The following is a 21,911-nucleotide window of genomic DNA, read 5'->3' as shown; positions in this document are numbered from 1 at the left end:
ACAACTCTAGCCAACTCTATGCCTGTCCACCTAATGTGCATGTCTTTGGACAGAGGGAGGAAAACCAGGATGAGCTCACATTCTCCAGACCCACAAAACCAGGACACAGATTCCAATCCCCAACCTTAGATCCAAAACACCAAATACGGCAGTGGCCTAGTGGGTAACAGAAGACCACAGAGACCCAGGTTCAAACCCCACCTACTGCCACTGTGACCCTGAGCGAGACACTTAACCCTGAGTGTCTCCAGGGGGACTGTCCCTGTAACTACTGACTCTGGATAAGGGTGTCTGGTAAATGATAAACACTGATAAACATGTACAGTAAAAAAAAAAAAAAAAAGCAATATTACAAAAGCCACTTTCCTCCAAGTGGACTTGGCGTTTGTGTAGTCTAAAACCACTTCATTGTACATATGATGGTAAACCTGATTATGTGACTGGGTGCTGAGTCAGATCAACCAAAAGGAAAAATAATAATATGGTCTGTACGTTACACAGGCCTCTATTACGTCTGGTATTTAAAACAATATGAATGACCTCATTAAAGCCCTTACATAGTTAATAATGGTCATTACACGCCCGTTCCTGACTAAATAAACGGAGAGAAGACTCAAGCTCACGGACGAAGGAACCAGAACCGCGTTCTGGTGCGGACACGGTCTTCTGCACCTCCTGCCCATGCGGGGAACCGCGCTTTCTGGAGCCGGAACGCACACCAGCGCAGGCAGGAAGAAACGAAAACGCGACGGCCGGTTCTGGAGGGGAGTTAAACATGGCGGCCGGCAGCGTGCGAGGTGACGGGCCTGCAGCACGACTCGTGGCAGCCCGTTTCCCGCCGACCCAGCTAGGGAACCAGCCTATAAAACACGTTCGTAATATTTATCAAGAAAATAAGACGACTTGTGCATACTTGACGGCATGTGTAAACAGTTCCTGTGAATGCTAACTTTAGCATCGCTGCACAAGGCAAAATAGACAGGTCGCATAAAAAGAACAAGACAGCATTACGATCATTTGTCCAAGCGCAAAACCATCAAAGTATGTTCTGTGAGGAAAATGTCGACTTTGTCCAAGTGCTCGTCAGCTCCAGGTGGACGCATGCCGCGGCTCAGCCTCGCCTACCTGCATGGAATCGGCGCTGACGACCTCGCCTTGCAGCCGCCTCCCGAGCTCGATCGCCAGCTTGGACTTGCCCGTGCCGGTGGCCCCCAAAATGACGACCAAAGGCGGCACGACGGAGGTCTTTAGGGTGCGCTGCACGCTCAGCGTGGCCGCCGCCATGATGACAAGTCCGCTGTGTCGGGTCTGCCGGTCTGAGCATGCGCAGCTGGAGCAGAGCGTAACGTGGCGCTGTATCCTAGCAACTGAAAACAGTTTCTATAGCAACGGGATTAAAGGATGAAAATGGGTACGGTCTTTTGTAGGCAGCGTCACGTTTTCACTTACTGTAGAATAAATGTAATTTATTATGGGTTTAGTGAGTCGTGCATATTTAATAACCAACACATAAAATCCAGGCAAAAATTAATAATATTAATCTGAATCAAAGTAGGTTGAGAGGGTTTTATGTTTTTATGACCATGTACCATTAACAAGATTAATAAGAATTTAATATGAATATTAATAATAAAGAGATAGAGAAGCCAAAAATATGACTACATTGCCAAATTACTATTTTAGCCGTTAGCCTACAGACGTATTAAAGCACATCGGCTCATGCGCACCTCCCGGAAGACGTATGAATAGCGACGTTTGAGTTGCTATGGAAACTGAATGATCAGGTCTTTGAAAAAGTGATGCTGGTTGCCATGGCGAGGAGGTCATGACGACATATCTCCGTGGAGACAGTTCCTAGTATGAAAGGGGAACCTGCAGAGTTCACGTAGGCATTAATCCAGATGTGGATTGGAATAAAGACATTAAACACAATATCCAGATTATTCCTGTGGAGCTGACCTGAGGAAACCTCAAATATGGGCCAAACCCAGGCACTACAGTTGGTCAAAATAAAACTTATTTAAAGTTCATAGTTTAAGTAAACACAAATGAAGCACAGGCAAAAGACAACAAGGAAGCATACATGTTTGAACAGAATTTATTAATTGTTTGATTTCCTGTGTAGGCTCATGAGGTATTAAACACAAAGTGCTGAGATAATGCTGCCACCAGTCTACTGCAAGCGTAAAGCCCAGTGTGGAAACAACCACGCAAACAGCAGACCAAAAAAAAAAAAAAAGGACGCTAAACAGAAACAGGACTACTTGTTCCTAAGGCTTTGTTCTTCCAAACTGGAAAGGAAAGGGAAGCGACTACTGGTGGCATGTGCTGATGCTGAACAGCTGGAAATTACAGCAACATGAATAAGGACTTTTTCTATTTTTTTTTCCTTTTTGTCCAAATCTAAAGTTTTGATTAAGGCCTGCCAAAAACAAATAGTTGTTTGAATGTGCATGTGTTTGAAGACATTTCTTAAAATGCAAAGTACCTAAACTTCACCAGTGGCGGGGGGGGGGGGGGGGGGTCTACTGTGCTGGGGTCTACTCAACAGCACATGCTACCAGCAGATAATAAAATTAATAAGCTGAAAACTCCGTAGGAAAATATAGTACAAAATTTTGCATTTCAGTACAAAGGAGAGGGGAAGGAAAAACAAAACAGAAAAAAATAATAAAAACACACCTGATACGCAACTATACAGGCAGTGAAAACAGCATCACAAAGTGGCTAGTGATTAAACGCAAGTGTCATTTTGTTTTCATTTTCACATTTTCTTAACAAAAATAGAAGCTGTGAGATATCTTTATCAACCCATCTTGGCTAATCAAGTGTCAGCATACATGAAATAGAAGAAAGAAGGAGGAAAAAAAAAAAAAAAAAAAGTCCATTGACAGCACTGATTTGGTTTGAAACTCAAAGTGTACATATATATATAATTTTATACATTTGTAGTTTTTTTTTTTACATCTATACAGCAGGACTAGTATGTACAAACACCTTAATGTCTAAATGACAGTTTATTTACACTGCAAGGCTGAAAATGGATATCGCGCCACGTGTTTGGTGATGGAAAACATTTATGCTAACTGACAAAACAATTGGAGATGAACGTGAGCTTCCTTGGCCAAAAAAAAAAGGTAAAAAAATAAAGTCCTTTGTAAGTAATCCAAAGTGATGATGTCCTTTCCTGTCAAACCACTTAGCAGGCGTAATATTGCTACAAAACATGTGAACACCAGTCTGATATATTAAGTTAGTTCTCTTGATTTCACCACCTGATCGTTTTAGTAAACCTCCAGTTTCACTAAATGAAAAATAAATTAAGAATATCATGGACAAAACATTTTGGAACTTTTGTGTGTTCGGTATATCTATACATGCATATAGCTGCTGCATTTCAAACAATACCTAACCTGCATGCTAACTCACTGAAAAACTTCTCTATTCGGCGGAGAAATTAACTTTTTTTTATCTTTTTTTTTTTCCTCTTTCACGCTCGTATGTAGCCAGTTTAATAATTCCAAAAGCTTGTCAGAAAAACAAACGTTTGAGTCTTTCACCAGAGCACGCCAAGAACAGTTTCCAAATTTCACAAAGTTAATTGCCTCGTTATTCTTTTATGTGCAAAAAAATGGGAGAAGAAAAATAAAAAATGTACAAACTCAAGAAGTGAATTTTAAAGAATAACGTTCCCAAGATCCTTTAGGTTCCACTGTCATGAAGGAACAGTGAGGAGCGAGCGCATGGTCCCGCCGCCGCCACGTCTGACTCAGTTCCAGGCTGGGATTGTTTTTTTGTTTTTTTAGGAGCGCTTTAACTCTGCTAACCTTCTCAGCAGCTGCTGTTGCCTGTTCTTCAGCTGCTTTCTCTCCTGTGTCTTGTGCCTGTCACTGGAATGGAGAAGGCGCAGGTATTCTGTGGCTTTCGTGAGGATCACCACTTTGGGGGTCTTGGGACAGTTGGCCAGTCCCGGGATCTCGTCCCGCAGAGCGAGGAAGCGGGAGCGCAGGTCATTCCGCCTCTTGCGTTCCAGAAAGTTGTGGGTCCTGCGCTTGTCCGTGTCCTCGCAGTCCGAGCTCTGTGGACTGGCAATCTGGGCTTTGGGACATTGGTGAGGGGCTGATGACGGTGGCGGGGATGAGGAAGGCGGCCTTGCGGGGCTGCTAGGCGCGGGCGCATCAACCGCAACTCGAGGTTCACTCTCCGGAGTCTGCGGGGTGCATCCGGGGCGTGGTTGTGAGGTCTCCTGTCGGACCCTCTTGCGGGGAGGCTCAGCATCCGGGTAGCTGTCGGGGGAGGGGGCGGCGTAGTTATGCTGCTGCTGGTGGATGGAGATGTGGAAGCGCTTCATGCAGGGGTCGTAGGGGTCCGCCCGGACGGTGATGGTCACCGGCTTGCGGCCGCTCACCAGCCGCGCCTTGTTTTGCTTGTGTTCCACAGTGACCACGTCAATCTCCTCGTCATCTACAAAGAAACCACAGGAGTCAGTGTTTAAGAATTAAACACTTTGCATACAGAATTATAATTGTATTGCATGTTCTTTGTGCAAAACACTGTTAAAACATGACATTACAGATCAACGTTTTAATCTAGAATTGCCTAATTAGAGCACATGGCTAAATCAATGCTCTTCTTTTCCACGGTTCTGTGTACAGTATCCAGTATTCTCTGGCAAACGGACAATGGCACACAGTACAATCACGCTCCACTGAAAAAGGCTTTAACGTCCTCTTATTCCAAGCGCTGCGAGGCAAACTTTTCTTTTTGCACTGTTAAACTCCGCTCCAGTAACAGAGCGCCGCGCTCTGCCCCTCTGACAAATTAAAGGCCTTTATACGACTTTTTAACTGCTTCGCAGAACCCCTTTAATTCCAGCCAAGCGACTGTCTCCCTGGTAAACAGTGTTTTACTCTGGCAAGTCACAGGCCTGGTCTTATTCCAACATTCGGGGCAGAACAAGGCATTCCAGCTGTCATATTAAAATAAATAAATAAATAAATAAATCCTTCAAAATGCACATTTCAAAAAGGTGTTGGTGCCTTTAGAAATGTTAATATGTATGTTAATGAAAAATGGAATGGAGCTTTTATTGAGCTACAGTAATGTAAGGTTCCTTACGTGTCTCCCTGCACCAAAGTCCTTTTATGATCCAATTTTTGTGCGTGTGCGCGAAAATCTCCACAGGCATCATTACACCATTGTCCCCGACCATGTGGACTTAATGAAGAAAAGTATCAAGCTGCGCCTAAAGCCCCCTATTGTCCCCCCCCCCCCGGGGACAATTCACCAGTCAGCGCCGTGGGCTAATCTGAACCCGCGGCAGAGGCTTCCCCGCGTTCCACTGGTGGACGCGAGAGCCAATCATCCCGAGGGCCCCGCCCCCTAGTAACCTGCAACAGTTCGCAGCGTCGTGCATTCCTGCGCCGCAAACGGGCGCCGCATGCAGCAAGTTCACGCCGCAGCGTTCCACATCTATTAAACAGGAGCGACGTGACCCAAATAAAATGCAACCAACTTTGTCCCCCGTCTAAGTAACCAAGCTTCAGTAATACGACGACGGATGTATAGACCGCATGTTTCCATTCCAACTGCACCTCGGTGCGTCTCAGGTCACGAACGTATTACTGACGGCGACCATCACAGAAGCGGCACCCTACAACCACCAGGATTAGACATGCGCTGGAAAAGGCTCACCAGACGAGTCCGTGTGGGACTCGGACCCCGACGACACCTGCTTCTTGCAGCTGCTGCTCAGGGGGAAGGTGAGGACCGCCGCCGGGTCCACGCAATCCGTCGCCAGGCCGCTGAGGGCGGGCACGTCTGCAGGGGCGCAGTGCGCCTTGCCTGCCTGGGACGGCAGCTTGGTCTGGCCGGAGGGGCAGGACAGCCTCTCGCCGACAACTTTCTCCAGCTGCTGGCTGGCAGAGAAGCCGCTCCACATGCAGTCCTGGATGATGATGGAGCTTAAATTCCCCAGCGTCTCCTCGGCGCTGAGCTTGCACGGCCCCTCCTGCTCGTCGTCCTGGCCCAGGAACTGGGACACCCATTCCAGCCTGTCCCCCAGCGACGGGTACAGCGCCCCGGCGGCACCCTCCAGCGTCCTGACAGGCGACATGGGTGGGGTCGGCACCAGCTCGAATTTCTTCCAGATGTCCTCGCTGGGTGCGGTGGACTTGAAGAAGTCCTCGTCGGGGCTGTGGTCGTCGTAGAAATAGTGCTGGGAGTGGTCGAGCTCCATCTCCCAGCTCTCATAGCGCGGCGCGGCGGAACTGATGCCCGGCATTGGCGGCGTCTTCCACAACTAGTCCCTGTTCTACGGGCAGGAGAGGAAAGGCAGGTAATTACGACCCATTCGCATGCATTTAAAACTAAAAGGAGAATAAAAGTAGCAACCTTGAAAGTGAACGAGCAGCGTTCAGGTCGTGACCTCGACCTTTGTTAATTGAGCAGGTCATCACCGATAATTACCTCCAAACGGGGAAATTCGGAGCAGGGGGCTGAGCTTTTTTTTTTTTTTTTTTTTTTTTTTTAAAAACACCCAAGTTTCGCAACGTGGTTATATTACATAAGACCGCGCCGTGACAACTGTACCCCAAACCTCTCCGTCCAGCGCGTTATTAACCGGGCGCGTCGCGTTATTAACCGGGCAGCGGTTAGCTTAGCACGTGAGGTAAAGTTTGCGTAAGTGCGGAATACTCACCGCTCGACGGGCAGCTGAAAGTATCCTGCGATGCATTGAAGGGGGGTGGGGGCAAATCCACCGGCCGATAATTTACCGGCGTAAAAAAAAAAATTAAATCCACCAAGAAAAATGTGAATAAAAAAAAAAAAAAGTTCTCTGTTGAAAATGTATTTTTTTTCCCCTTTCCGCGTGCAGAAAAGTATAAGATGCGTTGACGCTTCTAGTTGCAGGGGGCGGAAGAAGACGAGAAGAATCCCGCGGCCGAATTAATGGTCTTCTGGCCGCGCCGTGTAGGGAGCGGGACTTGAACTCATTGGCCGGCCGAGACGCGGTTTGCTCTCGCTGTGAACTCTTAAAACGGGCACGGCACTATATGATCCGAGAACGGGAGTTCCTCATTTGCATGAGGGGCGGGGGTTAGGCGCCGGGCCACGCCCCCCGTTTAAAGGCGCAGGACTCCTGCGAGGAGCGCGGCAGCAGTTCATGCTCCAGCTTTCGGTGTGGACTTGCTGTGATGCATTAGATTATTGATTAAAAAAAAATAAAAAAAACTATTCTTCCTGATGTTTTTTTTGAGCTGTCAAATGATGTACGAGTGCGCAATATCTAACACGAAGTGACGCTTGATCTGACTTCCCTTTGCGTTTTTGTGGCACACCCAAGCACATCTTCTGATTCATACGTGCACAGGCGCACACATAAAGAAGACTAATAAATAAATGAAGTGATAAAATACAAAGCAGTTTCATCACGTCTTGCAAGTTTTATCAGTGATTTAAAATGCCCTGGAAAAAAATAAGACAAGCCATGACTGATAAATGCTGTAAATGTAAATGACTGTAAAAATGATTTATTCCAACTGGCGCAGGAGTGCTTATTTATCATTGTTGACATATTCATACTTTGCATTATCCCGGTATTCATTGATTCATTGATAGTGCTTCAAAGATTGCCTTTAAAGTGAGCAAGTTAGAGTGAGTGACAGATCAATTAACCTCATCCATCCTAGACCTGTATCACTAATGGATGACTCAAGAATCGAATATGAAATCATTGAACATTTGCCTTCATGCAAACACTTTCATCCCAGACTAAGATCTTGACCTCATACGGAACAAAAGGAGAGAGGAGAGATCCTCGGAGAAGCCAATATATGAACCCCCCCACCCACCCACCCCCATGCACACACACATTCACATCCCACACTCTTTTTTTTTTTTTCCAGCTTTTTTTTTTTTGCTATCTCTTTGTGTACAACTGAAGCTGTGTTGGTCAACGGTGTGAATCAAGGATATACTGAAATTCATTGTGTGATTGTGACTCCTGACATAATGTCATTTATTATACAAAACCCCTTTCTGCCTCCCCTCAGATCTTCCCGAAATTGTTTCGAATCATTCTTTGCAAAGCACCTCACTAAATTAGATTAGATCTGTTTTATTTCTTTTGATATGTATGTAAACAGGTAATGTAGATTGCCGTGAGATTTGCGTAATTCCTACGAAATGTTCCTGCTTATCTTGTCCCCAAAATAATGCTGTCGGAAACATATCAGTGGACTTGGCACTGACACTATGAATGAGTTAAAACATGCCCTAGCTACAACATGCCTGCAATGCACCGTCAGTCCCCAAAGACCTGGCATGGTATGCATAATGCATTGATTCAAGCTGTTCCTGTTTTTGTCTCACACATGAGGTGTACATTTCCAGAAGGTGCGCAGCAGCAGACCCAGTCATGCTCCAAAAGAACCTTGTACAGTGAGGTAAATGGGGAACAAGGAAAGTGTCTGGGAGCTGGCCGGGAGCTATTAGCGGCCCCTAATTCCCTTTTGGATGAGGAAAGGGGAGGACCGGAGGAGATGCTAGCTGCTGTCTCAGTGACTCTGGAGGACAATGGCAGACGTCCTCTTCACAGTGGCAGGGGCCCAGCAAGATTAACACTCTGTTATTGCACTGGAAGTGCTAATTAAGAAGTCTGCCCTCAACGCTGCATGTAGCATCAACTAAAAATGGTGGGAAGGGGACATTTGAGGTGATCTAAAAACTTGGTTTCTTTCAAAGTACTCAAAAAGTACCAATGTCCAAGATTTTCTGAATGGAAAGAGTTTTCCTTTTGATGCTCCCAGACATCTCACACATCACAGGCTCTCAGGAATCTTGTGAATGTGTGAGGTTGGGGCTATCTGGGTGTTGGTTTCCAAGGCACACTGTAACTCTATCACTTAACGTTATCACAGACACACACGGTTTGATTAATCACATTGGCCTGGCAAATTTAGATGGTTCATGCCCAGGCCAGTGACTTCAAAACATCCATCCAGGCATTGGTCAGTCATGGGAAGCGTCAGCATTTCACATCCACCCCCAGGCGAAAGTCAGGAACAACCCCTGACAGATGTGCCAGTGCCAATATAGCATTGCCAATTAACCTTCTAACCTCCAGGCCTTTGGATAATGGTAAGAAATTATATTGCGTTGAGTGTCCTGTAAAATAAGCGCAAAGGTGCAGAGAACAAATAAAAAAAAAACCCATCAAACTAAGGTTGTGAAGAAGCAGTACTTTTTAAAGCACCAGACATGAAAGAAGTTGTGAATTTGCGAGCACCAAGCATGTAGTCCCTTCACTGCACTACACCGCATTAATTTACGCAATCTGGTTGGCTCCTTAACTGCAAGAAAGCCATTTGCGAAGGCTGTGCTGTGGGGAGTCGGCACTGATGACTTGTCTGCAGCCGGTTTCCTGACAGTAAAGAGCAGACAGGTGGACGAGCAGGCTGATGTGCCAGCTGGTGCATGCTGAAAAGGAGGCTGCTGGAGCAGAGGTTAAACCAGGAGAGGCAACGAGAAGGTCAAGGTCGCCCCCAGCACCCCTAGAATCTTCTCAGCGCCGAGCTCCCACTTCTGTCACATTTCAGCAACAAATAACCTGCTTTTGCACTCCTAAATTCTCACACGATCAAGGGCTGCTTTAATGTCAAAAATACACATTCACGCCACATGTACACACATAGTACCAAGTATAGGTTGCGGGTTCAAATCCAGACCTGCCAAGGTGCCACTGAGGTCCACGTGAGCAAAATACCATCCCCACACACCGCTACCCCGCACCATTCATAGCCAGCTTCTCCCTCAAGGGATGGGTTTAAAAGGAAAAAGAAGATCGGCCACATTTGACAGTGTGCACTGGGGGATGTGCTGTGGTGTGTCACATGTGACAATTAATCACTTTTACTAAATCCTTATCATCAAAAAAATCCCTTTCTATCATTGGCTATCTGCAGTGTGATATAGATACAGAAGGAATGCACCTCTCCTCCTCAATGTATTTTAGCAGCCTCACTCAAAGTCCATGCTTCTTGCCACCATATGATTGTTCAAGCAGAAGGATGAGTGTGGCATTGCTTTTTTCTACCCAGTGAGATGTAGTCCTGGATTCATGAAAGTTACAGTTCATCTTAGATTTCAAATTTTGATTCTATGCAGCCACGATCACAGCCAATATGTGACAGTGCAACATCACAAAAATATTTACAGTATACAAATGCTGCAGTACAGTACAGCAATGTTGTGCAAAATAGCAATGAGCAATTGTGCAAAGTGATGGGCTTGGAAAAGGTCAGAGGTCAGCAAAGGATAACAAGAGTTCCACAATATTATTTTCAGTTATTGTGCAATGAACAGCCTAATAGCTGCGTACAAGCTGCGTATGAATATTTTGATTTGTGCTCTAATAGTCCTAAGGAGAAGCGGTTTGCCTCATTATGACTGGAGCCCTTTGTGATGCGCTAAGGCAGCATGGGGTGTCATATAGCTTTTCTGCCCTGAGCTGTATAGACCCTGCACCTGCAGAAACCTGGTGAGGCGCGTGGGACACATCCTGGCTGAGGAAGCCTGAGAGAACGGCATATTAAAATAAAACAATGCTTGTTTTAATTAGGATTTAGCCACAGAACTGGAACAGATAACGGGGAATAGATTTGCAGCCTTTTTGCTTCTCTTATTACATTAGAATATAAATACATTTCTTTGCGTAAGGCTAGGTGAGCGTGACCTAACACGTCTCCATTTTTCTCTTTCATGACAGGTTATTGGGGGGTGCATGATGGGACGGGTGTATTCCATTGGCCACATTTTGAAAGATGTCGGACCAATCAGAGGGCACACGGTTCCTGCAGTGTCTCTATGTAAATGAAGAGTACTCAAAGGTGGGTGGCCTCTAAATTCTGTGTGTGTGTGTGTGTGTGTGTGTGTGTGTGTGTGTGTGTGTGTGTGTGTAAAAGGCCCTCTGCAGCAGCAGCAGCATCATTGTGCTGATCAGTCACTTTGCAGAGGCGGGGGCCTCACCACTGACGCCCGACCAGGATAAGAACAGGAACAAAAACAAGACACTGGTTCCCGTGGCAACGCCACGATGGTGAGACAAAGCTCGTATCAGAAACAGGGGATGACATTCTCCTATATTTCAAGTATGAATAGACGTATTCCCTGCAATGTAGGCTTATGTCAGTTGTTGGCATTTTATATGTGTTTTGAAGTATTGTTATTATAATATTATTCAAATTTGCATAGAAAGACTTTTGTCACATGTTGTACTGTGTCGTACCCCAGTTGTCGTGTATTGACCGGCTCTCTGCAATGTGAGCTCGGGGGGTCACGTGGCCGCGCCCGCACCGCCGGCGGGGCCTGATTGGCAGGTGCTCGTTAATCACCGCCCCCCCTTCAGGTTTTTATAGCGGTCTTGCGCGAGTCAGCCGGCCGAGGACGGGGTGTCAGCTCAGCTCTGCTCCGGGTACGGCTTGTACTTGTTGCGAGCCGCATCTTGGCAGCTAACCCGTGAGTGGCAGGGAGGGAGAGAAAGAAAGAGGGGGAAGAAATGACAGGCGGCAGAGGCCGAGATATGTGTGTGTGAGAGAGAGAGAGCGCGAGAGAGAGAAAGATGGATAGGCAAACCTCCACAAAAGACAAACTGGTGCCGAGAGCTGGAGCGATTTGTGCTAAAAAATGCATTTCACAGCAACAGAAGGTCTCATAACTACTATCTGGCAATGAGGAGAATGGCAGCTTTTGTTGTTTTATTGTGCAGAGGAACCAAGCAAGAACTCACATTGTTTCTAGCCACTTTCAAATTTGTACTCTCCAGGATGCCAGATGAGAGCGCACAATAATGTACTCATAAAACATGTTATTTTCGCAGGTATTATGATAATCAATAATTATGCCCCATTGATGTAGTGCGTGACAGGAGAAAAATAAACAACAGCATTAATTTCCCATCAAAAAAAAAAATAGAAACATTTCCATCTTCCTCATAAGCAAATTGGTCTCGCTCCAGACAGTCGGTCCTGTTCTTTCAGTGTATTACTTTTTTTATTCTAAACTTTGAACGTTTTGGTGGTTGCAGGCAAACTTCCCTAGGACTTATGTGGAAGTAAGATATGTGGAAGTTCTCCTTACAGGTGACATCTGAGGTGAATCGACCACTTCCCCCTGTAACCAGTGTGTATACAGAGTGTAGCCCTGTGCTCAGTCAATGTGAATGCGTGTCTTAAAAGAATAAGAGTGAGAGTGAGCAAGCGAGACTGGGAGAGAGGGGGAGAGGGAGAGCGTGTGTTGTTGTGCGATGCGTGCATGTTAAGTGTGCTTTTGTGCGCCACGTGTTTTATTTGTGCCCTTCTTGCCTTCACCGGCCTGGATGCAGAAGCCATCGCACCGCTGTCTGAGGTTCCTGTTCTGTCTGTCCAGTCACCACCTGCCAACTGAATTTGTTTTCCCTGTCATTTAGCAGATTTGCATTCTACTTCTGGCTTGGATGGGATCCCAAAAGATAAAAAAAAAAAAAAACGGTAGTGTGTGGGCTTCCCATATTACAATGTGTCTCTCTTTATTTGGAAAGAGAAATTTTGAGGAACATACAGCTTTTGTTCAACGTCTAGTATTCAGTTTTATTACGCAGAGACCCCTAGTGGTAAGTGTGTGCAAGTACAACAACAGACCAGTTGCATGTGTACGTGAAGATAAATTCACACTATTTTAATTCCTTCTAAATGTGAAATACCCACAACTTTGACATTTCCCACATTTCTATATATCACTATACTATATTAATCTAAAACAGATGTTCCGAAGGATGTCGAGTGTGGTTTCTATGCATCTCTGCAGCCCACTCATTCACAGTGTGGTGCAACCCCACCCCCCCAAACACATCTCTTCTGTATCCAGGCATTTGCTTTTGTGTTCAGAAAGCAGAACAGAAGTACCATTTACATTTAAATACCCCTCCCAGCACACATGGATGCGCTTGGGCGATATGAGCAGTCAGAGGTGCTGGTTTGCAGATGAATGGGTGACACTGGTACTGTGGAAGGAAGAGGATGTTGGAACAAAATGCTCAAATGCTTATCGTTACACTTCAACTACTTCAAGTCCATCACTCATATATGTCAAAACCATTTGTGTTATATCTACCACTGCATATTTGCAATTTATGTAGTCATTTATGTCAAGCTTTTTTCTTTTAATCCTATAAATATATTTCTTTTGAGCTACCTTTAGTTGTAAGTTTTTTTGGACATAGAAAAACTTTTCAACAAAGGTTTATACGATTGTAATAGTGAAAAATCATGTGCATAATGAAAGTTTGATATTAATTTAAAGGTTCCCTATCATGAAAATTTCACTTTGTGATATATTTTAACATTAATACGAGTTCCTGTCTATGGTTCAGCAGTGGCTAGAAATGCTGGTAGGTGTAAAGAGTGCTTTGGCGGTAGCTCAGACAGTCGGATCTGGAATTTGTCCCATTATGTCATCAACCTCCCCTTCTCATGCTTTCTCCACACAGAGAATTTACATGTACATTAATGACATTTATCAGACGCCATTATCTAGAGCGCCTTACAATATGTAGTGACAGGGTTAAGTGTCAGGGTTAAGTGTCTTGGTAGTAGTGGGGTTTGAACCTGGGTCTTCTGGTGAGTGTCTGACCCACTAGGCCACTACCACCCCCTTTTTCCCAACATTATCACCACCGACCGGCATGGCTTCCAAACATGTGAAATATTGCAGTTGCTCTGTGATTGGATGTAAAAATGAGCACAAATGTATTTTTTAGTTCCGTCACGTGAGACTCTGAAGAACCAGTGGGTTAATTTGATTTTTTCTGTAAAAACGCTGACACTACTTCCTGTCTGCGCCAAACATTGTGGTTGGTGAATGGCGTTGATGACGTCATTTTCGCAAATGCCCCCTCACTTCTGTAGTCCACTCTCCTGCTCATACAGACACCAAAACGTGTCCTGGGGAGGTCTCATTGTGGGACTGGATAAAAGTCGCTGTGATTCTGCACCAAGGCTGAATTTCGGAAAGAGACCTCAGATACAGTATAAGGGGACAGTAAGAGTGACATTAATGTCAGGGGACCTTTATACATTTTCTTCCCCGTTTACAAATCAGAAAACATGTCAAATCAGAAAATGTGTCCTTTATGTCAAAAATGGAAAATGTTGAAATGTGTCTCACATAAAAACAGCAACGTTTGGAGAAACTCTCCAAAATGGTTTTAGGGAGTGTGTTTGGGCATGTGTCTGAGTATGTGTGTGCTCAGATTAGGTCCTGGGGAGCAGGGCCCAGCTGGATTTGGGTGGCTCTGTGGTCTGTTCGCAGTGGGACTGGGGGGATTGTACAGTAGGAAGTCCAACCCAAAGCCCCTCTGCCAGTGTGTCTGTCCCCCACCTCCACATTGGTCCCCTTTTATTCATAACAGCTCAACTGTGAGCATCTGCTGGCTCTGCAGTCTCCCTCTCATTCATTCGGCCAGCCCACCATACACAGACAGGCATGGGCATAGACATACACACACAGCGTGTGGTCCGACACGGACAGCCATTATGTCACCAGTGTTCCAAATGGTCCCAAGGGACACACACACACACACACACACACACACATCCCTGAATACACGTTTGTTTTGATTCCATAACTGAGATGAACCCAAGCCACCCAAATAGTCATTTCTGTGGAGGGAGAGTTTGGTCAAGTTTCCAGATCCTGAAATTGATGGGGGCTGGTGACAGTCGTGTCATGGTAAAGGGCATCAAAGTGGGAGAGAGATGCTGGTGCATTCACTGACTTTCTCTGTGTCATGAACCATCAAGGACGTGGAAATGAGAATGGGGAAATAAGAAAAGGACTCACTGCTTTCATGTTATTAGAATGCTGTAGGAAATTGCTGATGTGCCAAATCTAGGGGGTGTTTTTTGGCCCCTCAGGCGGGTCTGTGTCAAAAAAGTACAAGCTACCGGTGCCAATCAAAGCAAGTGAAGTGAAGCCAGTTTTCTATTAGTTTTTTTCTCTCATGCTGTTCCTGCATGACCCACACTCCCCTATTCGTTTCGCACAGTCTCCGATCTGAACTCCAAACTGCTGTTTCCTGGGAGACCGAGCGAACAATACATATCCTTTCAGTCCACCAATGGTGAGGCCTTTCAACAAAGGCGTGATGGAATGTGACGGCCGTTGACAGAGAGGCTACACATTCTGGCCCAGTATCTGGTCAAGATCAGGATTACCGATCCAACACAAAAGCTGCCGTTGAGCCAGGAGGGCTTGAGATGACCCAGATCGACCTGCAGGCCGGGGCTGCGCGAACACATCAAAGGCGGAGCGGCCGCAGCGTCAACACAGAGGACAATGACAAGGAACCGATGCAGAGAACGTAAGCCCAGGGCGGCTGTGCAGTCAACACCCTCAGCTTAACGTCTACTGTCAACAATGTCTGACCATGATCTCACGTGAGCATTTTGCATTCGTCTGCCACCAGCATGGTCACTGAACCACTGCCTCCTCCACTGAAGGGTTAAAAAAGGACCTTTCACATGTTTTCCTGCCCCATTTACCAAATCGCATTCTAATGTAGCATTTTTCAATAACAGTTTCAATGTGCAGCAAAATATACCGTTTTTACTTAAACCGCACACAAAATGACATTAATAGGTCTCTGCGCCCCATTAAGTCATTCACGGATTATGACATGTCATACATTGGTAGCTGCTAACTTTCAGAAAAATGTGAAATGTGAAACACACAAGAACAAAAAAAACCAGGAATGAAAAGAGTTTATGTCACAATACTAGTAACAAGAGTGTTACTGTCTAATTTAACAGATAACTGGTTGCTCCCAACTTACTCCCCCATTTTAAAGACTAGTCTGGTGTTACATTGCTTTATGATGATTATTCTCGCAAAAAAAATTATTTATTGGATGTTGGGTGTATTTATCAAGGTTTATCATTTTTTTCCCGTTAAATCTGTAAAATCCTTGTACCTCAAGGTCTCTGTCTCACTAATATTTGTTAAAACGGTTATTGCTTCACTATATTGACACACCAGCTACAGGATTACAACAAAAAATCTGTGACAACAGACAAGGCAGCGATGAAATCTTGACCATAATGGTTCTTAATTTCGGTTAATTGTAGCCATGGCGGTCAGCTTAACCACAGACATTGGTTCAGCATGTCAGGGAAAAGTTTTTGCTTGGGCTTAACATTCATGACAATGTCTTTTTGGGAGTCCCTCGGGACCATGAATTAAGCTCATGAATAACTCCTTGGGTGTCACTTGGCAGTTATTCTGCCTTGCATTGTGTAATTTTTTTTGTCTTTGCTCTTCATAAGTGACAATCTCAATATTTGGATCCACCCTGCAATCTGCTACCATCATGAGATATTCATTAGCCGCCAAAGAGAAAAGGAGAGACCTTTGGTGCCATAAAACAGCAGAAGGGCTCATCATCCTCATCCCTTCTCTCCTCCCCTGCTCCATAAGTCCATGCAATTGTTTTTTTTTTCCCTTTAACAGTTCGTATCAATGGAGCTCACAATGGTTAACACTAACAATACTGTCTTTTACGGCCCAACTCATGCAGGTTAAGTGAAGCTGAAGACAGTTGAAGACACTCTCTCAAAGACTCTCCGAGAGCCACCCTCATTGTCCTCCGCAGCAGCATATGTTGCTGGAGAACTGAGGACCAGAGGGCAAGGGCAGCTTTTGAGAGAAGTCAAGCAGGGCACATTAGCACATTGCCACTCATTCACCCCAGAGGAGATAGGTCACACTGGGAAGCCACCAGAGGAGGAGGCGGAGCCGAAGAAGCAGGAGGGCAACTCTACAGGAATTCAAGTCATTCTGGGAATGCTCCTCGCGCATGCATTGATCTGACCAAGAAACCAAACCCACCCCACCACACACACACACATACTAACACACATCACTGGCCCTCTTCAGAACGCAAGGCCCACATCCATGACACCCCTGCTACACCCACAGACCCTTAAAGATTTAATCTGGCCCAGACTGAAATGAGAGGACACTCTTTTGGCACTGAGGAGGGACACTGGTGCCTTTGTGATGCAAGAGTGTAGAAAAGAAGGCCAGAGGGCGGGGTGACAGTAGGGTTGGGTGAGGGGTGCGCTTGGGTCACTGGCTCCTCTGGACATCCTGGGAAGGGAGAAGGCGTGCCAGTAACCCCCCTGAGACCCTTCAGGGTGATCATTTATCGCGCTTCTTCCAGGAACGCAGTGAGAGGCGGTAAGTGTGCCCTGAACGTCGATTCCGCCAATTGTGCAAAATGCTGATCAGCCACTTCGAAGTCGACCAGACACACTGTAAATGTGCAAAGGGAGTGTGGGGAGAAGGGAGGGGGAAGGGCTGCAGAAGACCTCCTGCTTCCGTTTAACGCTGTTTTAGTCAGTAAGCCTCGCAAAAACATCCAAAACACAAAATTAGAGTCTGACTGTTCCTCCGCAGGCCTGAATATTCATTCACGCGCCTGGCACGGAGCGTCACAAGAGACGTCAACGAGAGTGAGAAAACATCACATCGGGGGGGGAAAGTCGAGATTTTGTCCTCGGCAAGGTTTGCAACTCACAATTTTTTGAAGACAGATCACGAATGAGGTCCCCATAACCAACAATGCAGAAAATACTTCATGTCTGATATATAGCATAGACAGTGAAAAAATGTGCTTCTTATGTACTATTGCTGGCACGATGGACATCGTGGATCTATGGTCAGCGACTTACTAAAACTCTAGATACTGCATGCACTGCCGAGCTCCTAAATGAATACCTGAAAATGCCTGCGAACTGAATAAAAATATGTATATTAGGGATGTTTCTCCCTGATACAGATCCAATACAATTGAAAGTTTTCTGTTTCCTGTTGGAAAATAGTGTCTAATCGAATTGGCGCTACTGAATGAAGCTCTGTTACTATGGCACTGCAAAACGAGAGAATTGCTGACTTTACAAGATGCTGCTGAACGGCCTCCTCTTAAATATTTCCACACAGCAGACATGTTGGCATGGTCCTACCACAATTCTTTAGGGGAACCAAATTTAGGCATGGCTGATGCAGAACTACAGCGATTGGGAATCAATTATGCCTTGAACGGGACCCCCATCCAGTACTTGAGATTGAATCAGGACATTCCTAATAAATAAATGAAGCTACCAGTCAAAGTTTCAGACACACCTACTCATTTATGGGCCTTTTTACAGTATAAAACTGGAGATACAGAACTACGAAATAGCATATGTGAAGTTATGTAATAAACAAAAAATATAGCAACCAAGCCAAAAAGTTTAACATTTGCATCCCTCAAAAAACTGGGAGCTTTTGCTGTGATGGGAGCTTTTCACACTCTTGGCTTCTCTCAGCCGCCTTAAGTGGGACGGTTTCCAACAGGCCTGAACACTTTCTTATCATTCACTCATGTTGATGAGCATCTCATCAAGTGGCTTTTGATACTGACAATAGTGACCATGAAGGTAAAAAGAGGCGACCCTGGAAAAACAGATTCATCAAACATTCTTCACTTTCTCCTGATAGAAAAATACTAAATATGTTTCTTTTGTTGGATTCTTCAAAATGGCTCCATCTTCATCTTCGTAACTGCCACAGAGTAGGTGGTAGTAGCGTAGTGGGTAACACACTTGCCTGTGAACCAGAAGACAAAGGTTCAAATCCCACTTACTACCATTGTGTCCCTGAGCAAGACACTTAACCCTAAATTGCTCCAGGGGAGACTGTCCCTGTAAATACTGATTGTAAGTCGCTCTGGATAAGGGCGTCTGATAAATGCTGTAAATGGAAATGTAGGTGCATCCGAACTTTTGAATGGTATTGTATTCTTGTGCATATTTCTTGTGAACCAGTCTAGTCCCATTGAGCTGGACCTGCTATGTAGAATCCCTGTTGAGCATGAGCGGCATCCCCCCTCCCACCAAAATAGCCATGCTTGCAACTCAGCCAAAGTAGCTTTGTCTAAGTCATTGTCTGAATAACGACTATTGGTTATTGGCTCACTGAAAGAGCCGCTAAAGGAAAACCAATCTTTCAGGACCAATACCAGGCGAAGACCGCAAACATCACAGGTCAATATTAACTGATTACCCTCAATAGGCAATAATGGATTACATCAGCCAGTGCCCTCTAATGAATATCCATGCGGCACGGCGGCCGCGTGAGTTTGCCAGACTTTCCACCTTTTTCCACTATTTCTTTGGCACATGAATCAAGGAGCAAGTAGCTGCGCGCACGAGTACGGTTTTAGGGTTTAGTTCATCTGAGAGATATCCACACCACAACCAGAGGGCAGTAAATCCACACACTCTTCAGCCCGGCGATCTGATAGGGCAGAGGGACAGTATTTCTCTTCAACTGACGTGCACCCCCCATGCACGACGGGAGGGGGATGCCGATGTGGAAATGCAGAGTCAGCGCCCTCATGAATTAACCCCTCCACACGCAGCCGTGCCGTGGGCCCAGGTCTCTGACCGCTGCATCCCTCTACCCCCCCAGGTCCAGTTTACTCTCAAGGAGCCCAGCCCACCCCGAGAGCCACGCCTTAAACCCCCGGATCAGTATCTGTCAATCGTCGTGATTGATCGAGCTGCACCCCCGTGGCCTCTGCGAAACCTCCTCACGGCCCCCGCAGCCCCACCCCACCCTCTCCCTCATTCGTCAGTCCGTCGGACAGGCCGCTGCTCGTTCATCACCCTGCGCCTGGTCGATGCATCACTCAGCGGCACCAGGGGGAGATGAGGCTCCTTCTGTCCATCTGCGGAGCTGCTCACGCCACCTCTCTCTCTCCGAACCATGTCTGATTCGATCTCTGCTCATGAATCTTATTTAATCTAATGCGTCCCAACACTTTTCATTCATTTTTCGACTTTGGAACGCTTTTCCCGCCTGGCCATCTGCGCGAGCAACAGGAGAGTCCGTCCAGAGCTTGCGCAAACTGAGGATCACTTTAGATGAATGGACTTTTGTCCGGAGAGGGCAGCTGTGCAGCGGGTGAGACTGACGGTGGTGTGGTGTAGGGCTAAAGGAAATGGGCTCATGGCCAAAAGGGCTGCAGTAATACTGCTGAAATGCTTCAGAAGCACACACAAAAAAAGAGCCACATGCCCGGCATAATCATGCTAAAGTGCTTTGGTCCAAAGTGGCCGTATCGGCGCATTACAGCGCTCAACTCGCGCCAGAACCGAGACAAAGAGGCTTTGAGGGTCCGGAGAGTCAGCTGTTACGCGTTCTCACTTTTACTCAGTGGTTCAGTGGCACCAGCCCTTCTGATGTGGCCCCCAAATTGATGAACTCACAACAGAGCAGAGCAGCAAGCAACCACGTGCCTGGGCTTAATTGTTTACACAGGGCAAAAATGCCCAAAATCTGAATGAAAATTAGGGCTATCAAAATTATTCATGGCAATTGATTCATAAATATTTAACGCATACTCTAAAGTTATTTACCGACAGAGTAAATTTTATGGAATGACCAGATCTCCACGTCGCACCCAGTCTTGAGATTCCTTCTCACTTGTCTCACTTGTTATAGCTTTAGGCAAAATAATTAATTGTGATTAATCATGATTTAATGAATCACTAAATGTGCGATTAATGGTTAAAAACTGTAAATCAATTAAGACCCTAAAAAATATACAGCTTTAGACACCACAGCAACATTTTCTATTTCAATTATTTCTGTACTGATGGCTTTGTGTCTATGTAAAATATTTGCCAATATAATGCATACTAAACAACTAAGTCCACTATTAAATAATAACATTGTGACTTAGGAATGGTTCGTCTGTGAAAGCAGGATGAAATAGCAGCTGTGGTTCTTGAACTTTTCTTGTTTGGTTGAGCCGATCATCTAGCAGATCATCATGTAGAGGAAGGTATTGAATGGATCTAAATATAATGCTTAGAACGAATATAAGAAACAATCAGAGACAGTGTATAAGTATCTCTTTGTGTGTGCTCTGGTGATGTAAGTGGGTTTATCTGTGTGTGTGTGTGTGTGTGGTAACAGGACACCAGTGGACAAAGGACAGCTGGAGACACTCATCTGTCCTACGCTTCAAAGCCCTGCTGCCCCACATTGTCCCCACAGGAGGAGACCTCGACCCGCCAGTCAAGCTACAGGGATCCACCACATGCTAAGGGTCCTGTTACAGCTTAATGGACATATGCCCAAGGGTGGGGAGAGTTTTAGGATCAAACACTGGCACCACGTTTTTGACATGAATTTCCAGGGACTTCAATAAAGAGTAGTGAAATCTAGAATTTGCTAGGCCCATGTGGCAGGGGGGGGGATTTGTGCATGTGTGCAGTGAAGGGTTGCATTTTGGGTAATTATCTTTCACCTCACGGTCTGTCCACCCCGGTGCCAGGTGGGGTGAAATCCTGTGCCCAGACTGCAGCAGACGGTGCCCACCCCAGAGTCTGCGAAAAGCCTCCAGTCTGCCGCCGCCACACAGGGGTTCGTCTTGGCAGAAACGAAAAAAAAAAAAAAACACCTCGTGCCAGGACAGGCCCAGTTGGTGATGGGGCTGGGCCACCCTGTCACCCTCTGCAGACTCAATGTCTTTAGACATTTCTTCTTTCGAGCGCCATCTAGTGGTGACACAAATAAAGACACACTTCTATGTTTTGTTAAAAGCATTTTTACTGAACAAAGCGTGGCAGCTGTAATGATAATATTCACATTACATGTGTATTTTCATAGAATGTATTTGAGAGCAACATTAAACAATGGAATGTATGATTTTCTTAATTCATTACATTTAATGGCATAATCACGTATCCAGGAGATTCTTGTCATATTTATGCATATTAACTATACCTTTTGTATTAGATTTTAAACTATCAAAGTTTATTTAGATA

The 21,911-nt window shown here is 45.6% G+C and overlaps 2 protein-coding genes and 1 long non-coding RNA gene across 4 annotated transcripts in view; 1 reads left to right on the top strand and 2 right to left on the bottom strand.

The window, feature by feature from the left end:
* Positions 1-1,298, bottom strand: part of trit1 (tRNA isopentenyltransferase 1) — a 37,486-nt gene extending 36,188 nt beyond the window's left edge. For both annotated transcript variants that reach the window (XM_028963863.1, XM_028963864.1), the window contains exon 1: positions 1,126-1,298. In XM_028963863.1, the coding sequence (XP_028819696.1) occupies positions 1,126-1,284 (159 nt within the window). In that variant the 5' untranslated portion in view covers positions 1,285-1,298. The remainder of the gene's footprint in view (positions 1-1,125) is intronic.
* Positions 1,299-2,966: 1,668 nt separating this feature from the next.
* Positions 2,967-7,071, bottom strand: myclb (MYCL proto-oncogene, bHLH transcription factor b). Its single transcript, XM_028963653.1, has 3 exons — positions 6,701-7,071; positions 5,695-6,313; positions 2,967-4,464 (listed from the first exon to the last, which is right to left on the bottom strand). The coding sequence occupies exons 2-3, from the start codon at positions 6,281-6,283 to the stop codon at positions 3,803-3,805; spliced, it is 1,251 nt and encodes a 416-aa protein (XP_028819486.1). The 5' UTR covers positions 6,284-6,313; positions 6,701-7,071; the 3' UTR covers positions 2,967-3,802.
* Positions 6,115-21,865, top strand: LOC114770050 (uncharacterized). The gene is made up of 3 exons (XR_003743301.1): positions 6,115-6,337; positions 10,769-10,889; positions 21,058-21,865. It is a non-coding gene; the product is annotated as an uncharacterized LOC114770050 (long non-coding RNA).
* The last annotated feature ends 46 nt before the right edge of the window (positions 21,866-21,911 follow it).

Source organism: Denticeps clupeoides, chromosome 20 (genome assembly GCF_900700375.1).
Source record: "Denticeps clupeoides chromosome 20, fDenClu1.1, whole genome shotgun sequence".
Taxonomy (NCBI): domain Eukaryota; kingdom Metazoa; phylum Chordata; class Actinopteri; order Clupeiformes; family Denticipitidae; genus Denticeps; species Denticeps clupeoides.
Note: the sequence above shows the minus strand (reverse complement) of the source record. Positions and strands in the feature narration are given on the sequence as shown.